The sequence below is a fragment of the Schistocerca americana genome, chromosome X, assembly GCF_021461395.2.
Source record: "Schistocerca americana isolate TAMUIC-IGC-003095 chromosome X, iqSchAmer2.1, whole genome shotgun sequence".
Classification (NCBI taxonomy): domain Eukaryota; kingdom Metazoa; phylum Arthropoda; class Insecta; order Orthoptera; family Acrididae; genus Schistocerca; species Schistocerca americana.
Genome location: NC_060130.1, coordinates 892,896,243 through 892,909,372, shown reverse-complemented (window position 1 = coordinate 892,909,372; position 13,130 = coordinate 892,896,243). Strand labels below are relative to the sequence as shown.

The 13,130-nt window shown below is 39.8% G+C and overlaps 1 protein-coding gene across 3 annotated transcripts in view; it reads left to right on the top strand.

Annotated features, from left to right (window-relative positions):
- The window catches only part of LOC124555455 (fizzy-related protein homolog), a 116,950-nt gene that overhangs the window by 19,894 nt on the left and 83,926 nt on the right, over positions 1-13,130 (top strand). For all 3 annotated transcript variants that reach the window (XM_047129378.1, XM_047129379.1, XM_047129377.1), the window contains exons 4-5: positions 8,554-8,742; positions 9,235-9,381. In XM_047129378.1, coding sequence (XP_046985334.1) covers positions 8,554-8,742; positions 9,235-9,381 — 336 coding nt within the window. The remainder of the gene's footprint in view (positions 1-8,553; positions 8,743-9,234; positions 9,382-13,130) is intronic.

Here is a 13,130-nt window from a genome sequence, read left to right as displayed (position 1 = left end):
ATGTGGACATGTGTCCGGAAACGCTTAATTTCCATGTTAGAGCTCATTTTAGTTTCGTCAGTATGTACTGTACTTCCTCGATTCACCGCCAGTTGGCCCAATTGAAGGAAGGTAACATTGACTTCGGTGCTTGTGTTGACATGCGACTCATTGCTCTACAGTACTAGCATCAAGCACATCAGTACGTAGCATCAACAGGTTAGTGTTCATCACCAACGTGGTTTTGCAGTCAGTGAAATGTTTACAAATGTGGAGTTGGCAGATGCCCATTTGATGTATGGATTAGCACGGGGCAATAGCCGTGGTGCAGTACGTTTGTATCGAGACAGATTTCCAGAACGAAGGTGTCCCGACAGGAAGACATTCGAAGCAATTGGTCGGCGTCTTAGGGAGCACGGAACATTCCAGCGTATGACTCGCGACTGGGGAAAACCTAGAACGACGAGGACACCTGCAATGGACGAGGCAATTCTTCGTGCAGTTGACGGTAACCCTAATATCAGCATCAGAGAAGTTGCTGCTGTACAAGGTAACGTTGACCACGTCACTGTATGGAGAGTGCTACGGGAGAACCAGTTGTTTCCGTACCATGTACAGCATGTGCAGGCACTATCAGCTGCTGGTTGGCCTCCACGGGTACTCTTCTGCGAATGGTTCGTCCAACAATGTGTCAATCCTCATTTCAGTGCAAATGTTCTCTTTACGGATGAGGCTTTATTCCAACGTGATCAAATTGTAAATTTTCACAATCAACATGTGTGGGCTGACGAGAATCCGCACGCAATTGTGCAATCACGTCATCAACACAGATTTTCTATAAACGTTTGGGCAGGCATTGTTGGTGATGTCTTGATTGGGCCCCATGTTCTTCTACCTACGCTCAATGGAGCACGTTATCATGATTTAATATGAGATACTCTACCTGTGCTGCTAGAACATGTGCCTTTACAAGCACAACACAACATGTGGTTCATGCACGATGGAGCTCCTGCACATTTCAGTCAAAGTGGTCGTACGCTTCTCAACAAGAGATTCGGTGACCGATGGATTGGTAGAGGCGGACCAATTCCATGGCCTCCACGCTCTCCTGACCTCAATCCTCTTGACTTTCATTTATGGGGGCATTTGAAAGCTCTTGTCTACGCATCCCTGGTACCAAATGTAGAGACTTTTCGTGCTCGTATTGTGGACGGCTGTGATAAAATACCCCATTCTCCAGGGCTGCATCAGCGCATCAGGGATTCCATGCGACAGAGGGTGGATGCATGTATCCTCGCTAACGGAGGACATTTTGAACATTTCCTGTAACAAAGTGTTTGAAGTCACGCTGGTACTTTCTGTTGCTATGTGTTTCCATTCCATGATTAATGTGATTTGAAGAGAAGTAATAAAATGAGCTCTAACATGGAAAGTAAGCGTTTCCGGACACATGTCCACATAACGTGTTTTCTTTCTTTGTGTGTGAGGAACGTTTCCTGAAAGTTTGGGCGTACCTTTTTGTAACACCCTGTATATCAATGGGGACAGGTGAAAATATGTGCCCTGACCGGGACTCGAACCCGGGATCTCTTGCTTACATGGCAGTCGCACTAGCCTCTGTGCTCTCAGTGGCTCAGATGGAGAGAGATCCTGGGCTCAAGTCCCACTCGGGGCAAACATTTTCACCTGTCCCCTTTGATATATATCAACGCCCGTCAGCAGCTGAAGGTATTAATATAATTCCAATTTTGTTCTAGATGGCTGCAGGTCATCAACAGTGTCTGTTCTTTCGGACATGTGCAAAAGAAGAGACACCATATCCATATAAGTATATAGTTCTGGCAATACCGGCCATGACCTTTTTCTTCTGTACGGATGCACACATATTACCCAAACTCTTACAGGACTTGGTAAGAATGTCTTCCACGAGTAATGAATGTGTTGGGTAGGGACAGTACAAATGTAGTGTGTGGACGTATTAGGTGAGAGTGTGGGTCTCGTGGGAGGCGTGCGCGAGATAGTCCCTGGAGTCGCACTATCCTTTGTTTCCTCTGTGGCTGAGATGGATAGTGTGTCTGCCATGTAAGCAAGAGATCCCGGGTTCGATTCCCAGTCAGGGTACACATTTTCACCTGTCCCTGTTGTTGATATATATCAATGCCTGTCAGCAGCTGAAGGTATTAATATAATTCTAATAATGTTAAATATTTCCTACAATAATTTGTGTAGCCAGTGGATAACAATGTTTTGAAACCTGTGGTGTGTAAAACAATTTACATGTTTCTAGTGTGTTCTTTAAGGCAAGTACCCAACTTGATGTATAGATAAAGTTACAAAGAAAAGTATGATAAAAAATACCAGCCTTATGAAGCTTAAGTTTGAAATTTAACAATGCTAAATTGTTTAGTATTTGTTTGGCAGCCATCACTGGTAAACACACTTAGTGAATTTGTAAACATGGGTAAAAATTGTCATCATTATGTAAGACATTACTTTCAATTGAAAGGTCTTAGTCCAACTAATATTAAAGCTGAGCTAGAGTCTACTCTTTGGCAGTCTGCTCTTTTGTTTACAACTGTAAAATATAGAGTGGCAGAGTTTAAGCAAAGCCATATGAGGTGCCAAAACTAAAATCATGCTGTTTTACCAAATGAGGTCAGGTGACAATGCCAGGAATTGTGAGGAAAATCCAGAAAGTGGTATTGGATGTCCATTGACTAAAAGTGCGTGAACTAGCAGACATTGGCATTTCAAAAAGTACTGCATATTGCATACTGACAAAAAAATTGGACATGAGAAATCTGTGCACAGGATGGGTGCCGCATTTACTCACAATGAAATGGAAACAAGCCTCCTGAGGATGTTTAAGTTTTCCGTTACAGTAAAGCTGAGTTTTTGTCTTCACCCATAACCACGGATGAAACATGGTTCCACCACTTCACACCCAAGGTGAAACAACAATCAAAGCAGAGGACAGAAAGGGAATTATTAGCTTCAAAGAATGTAAAGACCACGCCATCTGCAGGCAAGGTCACGCCATCAGTTTTTTAGCTTTGTGCGTGGGATAATTTCCGTTGATTACCTTCAGAAAGGAAAAACAGTCAATGGCAAGTATTGTATAAAACATTCTCGGACTTGCTGCAATGTCAGTTCAGAGAAAAACCTCGAGCTTTCAAAGGTTTCCGCCATCATCTTCGTCAGAGGCAACTGACTGTCAAAATTGCTGCTGTGGTGGTCTTTAATGCACAAAGACAGATTCTGATTGGTTGGTAGTTATGTCATGCTGTTGCAGATGGTGTCAATGTCTGCACTGGTGGCGCCACTGCTCCCACTGTGGCATAAACATTGTCACAAATATCTCTGGCTCTTCTCTGCATCAAGAGCTCGCTTCCATGTACAACGGAAATTATATCTGCCATCATGACTGAAGGTTTTCCCACACGTTTTTATTTCTACAGCCTCTTTATAATTAAAGTCCCAGTATGTGGGAGCCTGGGACAAAACTTTTTTTTTTTTTTTGTCAAACAATATTTTATATTTGTTTGAGAGGCTGAGCTCAGCAACTGCAGATTTCTCCAGTTCATGATTTTCAATATGCCATTGATGTTCCGCACAGCAGTTGGAAATGATGCAGATGGACTGCCTGATGTAATTGCTTCTGCACATAGATGGGATGTTCTAAATCCCCGGAGACTGTCCTTAGCAGGGTATAGCATCTGCTTTATTTTCTTAGGAGGTCAGAAAATAGATCTGATACCTTGTCATGCCAGGACCCTGCGTATTTTCCTGGATGTATCACCACAGAAGGGAAGGAATGCAATTGGTGGCTCATCAAGTGAATGTTCAACATTGTCATGTTTCCTTTTCTTGGAGAACTTTCATTATAGCAATCGTTGTACCAAAACATCTAAAAATGGCAGCCTTCCCTCTTCTCTGGCTGTGTTTGGGCACATGCTGGTCATATGTTGCTGCAACTGTTCAAGAGCTCCTATACCATGTGGCCTGACCATAAACATGTAATCGACATAATGATAAAATGAAGATGGAGAGAAGAGGAGCCAGGTTAACACATGTTCCTCAAAATGTTCCATAAAAAAGTTGGACATTGCTGGAGAAAATGGAGAACCCATACCCATTGTCCGTCATTTCATAAAATTCACCGCCTTACAAGAAGTAGGTGTTTTGTGCGGCAGTGCCCTTGTTAAAGACTTTGTTTTAATGACAAGTATTATCCAATCATATTGGAGCATTTGAGTGATGAAATCAAGCAAAAATAGTGGTATTTGGTGAAAAAGAAAGTTATTTTTTATCCCAATAATGCACCAGTTCACACATCCGTTAATTACATGGCCCAGCTTGCTTCCTCATGCACCCTATTCACCAGGTTTATTCTTCTCTGATTATTTTCTGTCTCCATACTTGAAGAAATGGCATGGTGCTGTAAGATTTGCCAAAAATAAAGAGGTGAAGTCTGCACGGTTGATGGGTGTTTTGTGGGGCTTGATGGTGTTCACAATCAGCGGGGTATCGAAGCTATTGAACACTACTGGGAAAAGTGTATTGAGATGAAAGAAAACTATATGGAGAAATAAAGATGCTTTTTCTCAAAAAAAATTTGTGTTGTCTTTGTTATGTGAGGTACTTCTGGGACAGCCCTCGTAAGTATGATGACACACAAACTTCTGACAGCAGAGAAGTTACCTCACTTGGATCAGAACTGTCTTAAATTGATTAGTGTAAGGAAATCACGGAAACCCTACAAATTTTAATTAACATTGAGAGGTCATATTAGTGAGAGATAAAGGGTGGGTCAGGGGACTTACATTATTATAATGTAACTATCAGTTTCTGATTCACTACACTTTGTTACTTTGTGCTGCTGTTTTGTTTAGGGACCCTTAATCTGATTCTCCTGGCATTACCTGAGATTTAATTACACTTCATTGCTCTTGTTTTGCTTTTGTTGGTGTTCATCTTGTAAGCTCTTTTCAAGACACTAACCATTCAATTCCACAGAGCTTCCAATTCCTTTGCCATTTCTGACAGAACTATAAGTTTTGTTTCTTCTCCCTTATCTTTAATTCCCTTTCCAAATTGCTCCTTGGTTTGCTTGACAGCTTTCTCAGTGTACAGATTGAGTAACATTGTGGTTGGGTACAAAACTTTCTCGCACCCTTCTCAACTACTGCTTCCCATTCACTTTCATTGACTCTTTCAAATGCAATCTGGCCTCTGTAAAAGATGTTATCTTTGGTTCCTTTAAAATATCATAAAGTACATCTGAGTCAACACTGTCAAAACCTTTCTCTAATTCTGTAAAAACTATAAACTTAAGTCTGCCTTCCTTCATTTGATTTTCTAAGGTAACTTGCATGGTCGGTTGTGCCCCACATGTTAATACATTTCTCATGAACCCAAAATGAGTTTCCCCAACATCTGCTTCTATCAGTTTTTCATTTTACTTTAAATAAGTTGTGTAAGTATTTTACAACCATGACTCATTAAACTGATGGTTCGGTAATATTCACATGTGTCAGTAACTGCTTTATTTGGAATTTGTTTTATAACGTTCTTCTTGACATCTGAGGGTACCTTGCCTGTCTCATATATCTTGTGTACCAAGTGGAATAGGTTTTGTTGTGATATTTCGTCACCAGGATCTCAATAATTCAGAGGGCATGTCATCTATTCCAGGTGCCATGTTTTGACTTGGGTCTTTGGTGTTCTGTAAATTCTTGTCATAGTATCATGTCCCCCATCTAACCTTCATGTGCTTACTCCTTCTTCTGATAATATTGTCTCCAGGTTCATTTACTTTATAATAACCATACAGGTGTTTCTGTTTTCTGCAAAGGTTTTAGTTAGTTTTCCTTTTAGTGGCATTCATCTTTCCAGTAGTCATACATGATTTTATAGACCTGCATTTCTCCTTCGGCTGTTCTGTTTTCTCCTTTCATCTGTTAAAGTCAATATCTCATGTGTTATTGGAGGATTTCTGCTGCTCTTATCACAAACACTGTTCATCTATCCACCATGCTTCACTAGTTCATATTATAGCTAACTTCAACCTTTCCATTTCTCTTTTATCATTTCACCAACCTACCCACCTTATTAAGTGATCTAACAATCCATGCTCTATTGCATGGATTGCCAGATTTGTTTTTCTTCATGGCAACATCCTTTTGAGTATTCCCTGCTTGGATATCCGAATGGGTGACTACTGCCTCCAAAATATTTTGCCGAAGAGGATGTCATCATCATTAAACTATACAGTAGAGATACATATACTCTGGAAGTATAACAGCTCTAGTTTCCCCTTGGTTTCAGCCAAACAGCCTAACCATGGTGTCAAGATAGTGAGGATATGTTAGGTAATGTTTTATGGTGAGACAGTACATCCAAATAACTACAACTAGAAAGTTTAAAAATAGAGACAGTTGTGTGTGCGTGTTCTGATTGTGATGATGGAAAGGTGTGGCTGAGTTGTTGTGAGTATTTTGACAGCTGAGAAGGCATGGGGTCAGAGCCAGGCAGAACTCAGCTGCTGGACAGGTCTCATGGTATCATCAATAAAAGATGGAACCCTTTGAGCCTCAGCGAGTGGCAGATACTGCGGGACATTCACTGCATGGTCGGGAAAACCTGGCCATTGGCATGAAACATGGAGCAGTAATTGTCATGGCTGACTTGAGTGGCCACACCAATTATCAAATAAGTCTAAATCCAATAAAACCTGATCCCAACTAGTTAGAGAGAAGTCAGTAACATGGTTACTAAGACAAAATTAAGGCAAGTGCTTGGGTGAATGTGCACCCTCGATCTGAAAAGTAGTTTTCAAGTTATTTAATTTTAAATATTTTATGTATAAAATGAACTTTAAAAATTAGCATCTCAATACCACCGTAAGTGATTTTCGTAAAAAAAGTGTGTAGGGGTAGATCTCATTGAACACTATTAGACTATCAATGTAGATCTTTTTATAAACATTGCCTGTTTTGAATTACAGGCCATATTGTACATTCTGTGTATAAAAACATGAATGTTTACATAAATAATGAATGAAATGTTACAAGTAGTGGCTGCCTTATGAAGTAGACGTAGGTATGGATATATGAATGGTTTTAGTTTTAACTGTTTGTATTTATTAGTAATGGAAAGTAGTGTCTAGCTGGACAACTTCCATCATTATTTATGAACAAACTATTTAAATTAGAGAAAATGTAAGATCAGCATTAGAGAAAGCTGAAGAAACTTATGTACTAATTGAAATGTATTACATGTATATAACATTACATTTATAGTTTATAAGTATATTGCGGAAGTCAGAAATGTGTGCACTTGACTCACGTCAATGTGCAATGCAAGGGCTTAAATAGTGGCAGCCATCTTGATGCAGGATACTTTACTTTTGATCTGGATGCAGGGCAGGTGGGTTTGAAATCTGGAACAGGGAGTGGCAGTAGCTTGCCTCTTGAGTGTGTTGAAATTGTTCTAAGTGTTGAGTTGTGAACTTGTGGTTTTGCATATGTTGCTAGTGAATTGTATGAAACATTTTCAATTTCGTGTCAGGCAAACTAGTCTGAACTTTAAAACTTTACTAGGTTATATTTGTGAGTGATTTACACTAGGAATTTAGTTAGTTTGCAGTTGTCAAACTTTAACTTTAAACTTACAGTAAGAGCACTGTCATTTTTCCAGAAGTTCACTCAAACATGAGGTACTGTTCCTTTTCATTTAAGTCCTTTCTCAGATATTAAGTAACTCTCTGGTGTAAATGTTACAGTGATGGAAAAACTCAGTTTGTTAAAATATAGTGAACATTATTTTTCACTGAAAATTCTTGTCTCCATTTATTTGAAAATTGCACCCGGTTTTTTAGAGTTAATGTGAGATGCATTTGTTGGCCCATAGATTGTAGTGTAGCCAACATTTAAAGATCCAACCCCGCATTTGGAGGCCCTATAAATTGTGGCTTATTAATGTGCAATTTATTATTCATGCAGATGCACATGAGGGTTCATGAGCTAGAAGTTTATTGAACAGTTATTTTGTGGAATAAACAAGCAAATCGCAAGTTCAGCTACCCTATTTGTTATCTGTTACATCGCAAAGGCAAATCATTCAATCATCCGGACTGTTTCTGGTGCGACCATGTATTGGTCTGGCCTTTCCATGTGCACCTCACCATTGTAGTTACACCTACAGTATGGATATCTGTGTTGTTGAGGCATGCAAGCCACTCAACCAGGGTGCATTTTCCTCTGTATCAGACCTCTTACGTGGCATTTGCTGGCAGGATGTAAGAATATATCTGCAGTAAACTGCTTGTTTGCTGCCATGGAGTTGTCAATTTTGATTGAACTAGCCACAGCATAAGGCTGAATTTCACAGTTGAAAATGAGATGTTTACTAATACCACACAAGAAGTATTTTCTTCATAATGTTTCCTTTGTGTTTCGTTAAATATTACTCCCATTTCCTATGTGGACCAAGCTGATTATGGTGTGTGATACCACGAAATTGTAATCTGACTTTACTGATTTGTATATTTACTTATATTCTGAACACTTTCAGGATAATACTGTTCGTACAGGGGCAATTCCAAAAAAAGCAACCCGTGAAACTGGTGAAACAGGTAGAGATGCTGTTGCGTACTCATGCCTATTGAAGAATGAGCTTCTAGGTTGCAACATAGAAGATGTTAAAGGCCAGTCAGAGGAAAGGAGAACCTCAGTACCACAAGAAGGGAGAAATCTGTTTCATGTAAGAAATGTTTCGTGTTAGACTTCTGTTTTCGTATAACTTATTCGCTACTTTCTTGTTACTTTGTATCTCGTCACACACTAAAATGTAAAATGTGTGTCTTCAGTCTTGTCCATCCAAAATATTTTGGTGTGAAGGAAAGCATACAGCAGCATAAGACATGTATTCAGTAAATGATTGTTCTTTTATAAAGTATAATGCATTAAACAAAACTATAAGGGATAAACTGATACTACGCAATGTATCTATGCATCATAAGTAAGTGTGCTAATAAATGTGAAACATGTTTAAAAATTTTTAACTACTTATTTGAATTATCATAAGAAAGGAAAGGTCTTGTTTATATTTAAAGCTGAAAGTCATAGTGGTGGAACATATATTTAATTTTTGGGTAAATGTGCAGTTCATTACTGAAAAAAACTGTAGAATAGTATAGTATAGCTGAAATTGATTATTAATTTTTTCCTAACCAATTTTTAAAATTTTTTGAAGTATTCTCCACCATCTCAGAAGTCAGTATCCAGCAGCGATACATCAGCTTTATCTGCCTACTCATTATCACCTGTAAGTGCCAAGAGTCAAAAGTTGCTGAGGTCACCCCGTAAAGCTACAAGAAAAATTTCAAGGATCCCGTTTAAGGTAAATCTTTGTTACTATGTTCCTGAAGTTTAATGCATTTGAGTTTCAAATCATGCTTCACTTTTAGATTTACTAAGCAAAATGCTCTTAAGATATTCTTTTCAAAGCTTCGGGCCACAGTCATATAATAATGTTTGAATGATGTTTCCTCCATTTGACTGTGTCCGCCTCCATAGCGTAGCGGTAGCGTTACTGCCTACCACGCAGGGGGCCCGGATTCGATTCCCGGCAGGGGACTGGGTGTTGTCCATCATCATCATTTTTATCATCATTGACTCGCAAGTTGCCTAACTAAAGAGGACTTGCAATACGGCGGCCGAACTTCCCCAAATGGGGCCCCCCCGGCCAATAGTGCCATACGATCATTTCATTTCATTTGACTGTACAAATTTCTTTATTTTATGTTACTATTGTGATGTTGGCCTTAAGCCATTATCAGGTACAACAATGTTTGTTATAATTAGACTTTTTTTAATTATTCAACATTTTATCAAGTACAACAATGTTGGTTATAATTAGACTTTTTTAACTATTCAACATTTTTGTACTTGATAATGGCTTAAGGCCAGAATCATGATAGTAATTTAAAATAAAGAAGTTTGTACAGTCAATTGGGGGAAATATCATTCAGACACTCTCTAAGATAGAATGTGTATGGGTTTATTTTTTAATGCTGCTCCAGTACTAACATTCTTTTTCAGTTCTTTCTATTTAAATGTTGATGAAACATGTGAAAATCCATCTCATTTAAATACAGAGTAAAGCCTATTTCATTTCATAAAATTATTCAGATTTTTATGGCCCTGCTCTGGCAGTATCCGTTTAATGGGATTCATGCGTTTCTCTATAGCCGCTCTCTTGTCTGTTGTCTACCAACCTAAAACATTAGTCTCTTGTATGTTTTTTACCATCAGGAACACATTTTCTGTTTCTAATTTAGGAATACAACAAGGCAAGAACTGTTTGTGACAGAATGGAACTGTTGCGAAATAGTCCCTGAAATTTGGAAAAGTTACAGATTTAGTACACTCTCTCTCTCTCTCTCTCTCTCTCTCTCTCTCTCTCTCCCTCTCTCTCTCTCTCTCCCTCTCCCTCTCCCTCTCCCTCTCCCTCTCCCTCTCCCTCTCCCTCTCCCTCTCTCCCTCTCCCTCTCCCCCTCTCCCCCTCTCCCCCTCTCCCCCCGTATTGTTCATTTTACCCCAATTTCGGGTAATTGTGTAATATTTATTCTCGGGTTCATAGAAATTAGTGTCTATCTCATTATTCTCTTACATAATATTCCACATAATTTCCCACATCCATTGAGACAGACATTGTATGGATCTTTACAACAGTTTACATCTGTGTACTGAATACAAGTGGGACCCGAGATTTATGATTTTTGATGACAAAACATTGTGGGATTACTCAAAGCAGAAGGGAGTTAGTATAAAATTCAAGCCTTTAGTCATTCAGTGATGAATACATAAGTAGCTCATTTGTGAAATCGCTGCCTATAAAATCCCAGGATCTGCACTTTTTTTCCATTGTGATGCACCATTTTAATATATTTTAAAGAGTCATTTTGTATATCACTACATGCTATGTGATGGGAGATTTACTCTTAATAACTTTGCAGTATGGTGCAATTTATTTTTATAAATACATATTCCAGTCACATCAATGTGACCGTCACCTATTTTCGGATGTCATCATGCAGTAACCAGTCACAGATGCTGGTGGCAGTACTAGAAGTGGAGAGTATATAATGCATGCCCAGGGGACATGGTAAAAAGTCCAGTCATTGTCGTAATGTTGAAATGGAATGATTTATCTGATTTCCAAAGGGCATGATCATTGGCTTTTGGGCCAAGTATGGAAGCATTTCCAAAATGGCTAAGTTTGTAAACTGTTAGCAAACTTCTGTGGTTAAAGTACACCTTGCATGGCCAAATGGCACTATCCAAAATGGAGATGACAGGAGCGAATGATGGCTATACACATGTGTGCAACTGTTGAGCAGCTGACTGCCCAGATGAACTAAGGGGCGACCTATAGTGCCTCCTCGACAACTTTTTAATGAACGTTGTTGCATATGGGCCTTTGCAGCAAATGCCTTGTTCGTACACTCATGCTGACTGCTGTTCATTGGTGACTAAGGCTGGAATGTGCACACCAATGCCAAAACGGGACGTCTGCTGAGTGGCAGCTGGTGGCCTTTTCAGATGAATCACATTTTATGCCCCCATCAGACAGATGGCTGTTAGCGTGCATGGTGTGAAACATCTGAAAGCAAATACCCTGCGACAATCATCACATGGCCGGCCGAAGTGGCCGTGCGGTTAAAGGCGCTGCAGTCTGGAACCGCAAGACCGCTACGGTCGCAGGTTCGAATCCTGCCTCGGGCATGGATGTTTGTGATGTCCTTAGGTTAGTTAGGTTTAACTAGTTCTAAGTTCTAGGGGACTAATGACCTCAGCAGTTGAGTCCCATAGTGCTCAGAACCATTTGAACCATTTGAATCATCACATGGGTCCAAGCTGGAGGGCATCCGCAGCATGATTTCATCATTCTGGAAGACACAATGGATCAGCACAAGTATGCATCCATCCTTCGGGGTGATGCCCATCCCTGCATGCCAGTTTTGTTTTCTCTTGGCACGATGGCATCTACCAGCAGGAGAATGCAACAAGTCACACAGCTTCCAGTGTACGTTGTGTTGTTCAAGGAACACCAGGATGAGTTTACCATACCCCCCTGGCCACCAAACTCCCTGGATTCAAACTCAGTCGAGAATCTGTGGGACCACCTTGATCGGGTTGTTCATGCCATGGATCTTCAGCTGAGAAACCTAGTGCAACTGGCCACAGCACTGAAGTTGGCATGGCTCCACATCCTTCTCAGTACCTTCCAGAACCTCATTGACACTCTTCCAGAACATCTCACAGCAGTCTGTGCTGCAAAAGATGGTTATTTAGTCTTTTTACAGGTGGTCACATTAATGTGACTGGACACTGTATGCGGAAACTTTGTTTATGAAATGCTCATTTGATAATTTCAGATAGTAGCATGTGTGCATACATTTGTGTTTTGCAGCAGACATGTGAAGCATAGGTCATAGTGTACCAATATTGTTAGTACCCTCTCCTATTCCATTAACAAATTGCTCAAGAGGACTCATTGTATGCCTTTGAGAGTCCTTGAATTTCTATAAATTTCACTATCTTGGTCCATATGGAATATGTATATTTTTTACTGTAATATATTAATTATCTCCTCTTGGAAGGTGGCTTATTGGAATTTTAAGGGCAGTCCATTTATTGATGCACAACATCATTGTCTTAGAGTTTCCCATGGGAATCTGTTTATCATATCTGTGGTGCCAAAGATTCTAGACAGAAAGCAGACATTGAAGAATGGCCAGACAGGGGCTTTGCGTGATAGGAAGATCAGGATTTGATGTACTGTCAACAGTTACATGATTTGAGATGGAATACAAGATCAGATTTCAAATGGATGAGGAAGGAAATTGGTCATGCTATTTCCAAAGAATCCATCCCTATCATTTACATGAGACACTGGATAACCTAAATGTAGATACCTAAATGGGGACTTGAGCCATGCTGCTCCTGAATGCATCTTGAGTGCCTTGATCACAGTGTCACATCACTTGGTGAAAGCTTTCTAAGCAGCCTGAAATGAAGCTTTTCTGCATAGCTAGATCAATATGTTTATTCCTTATTGAGTTGCTGCAGGTGCTAACAACTAAA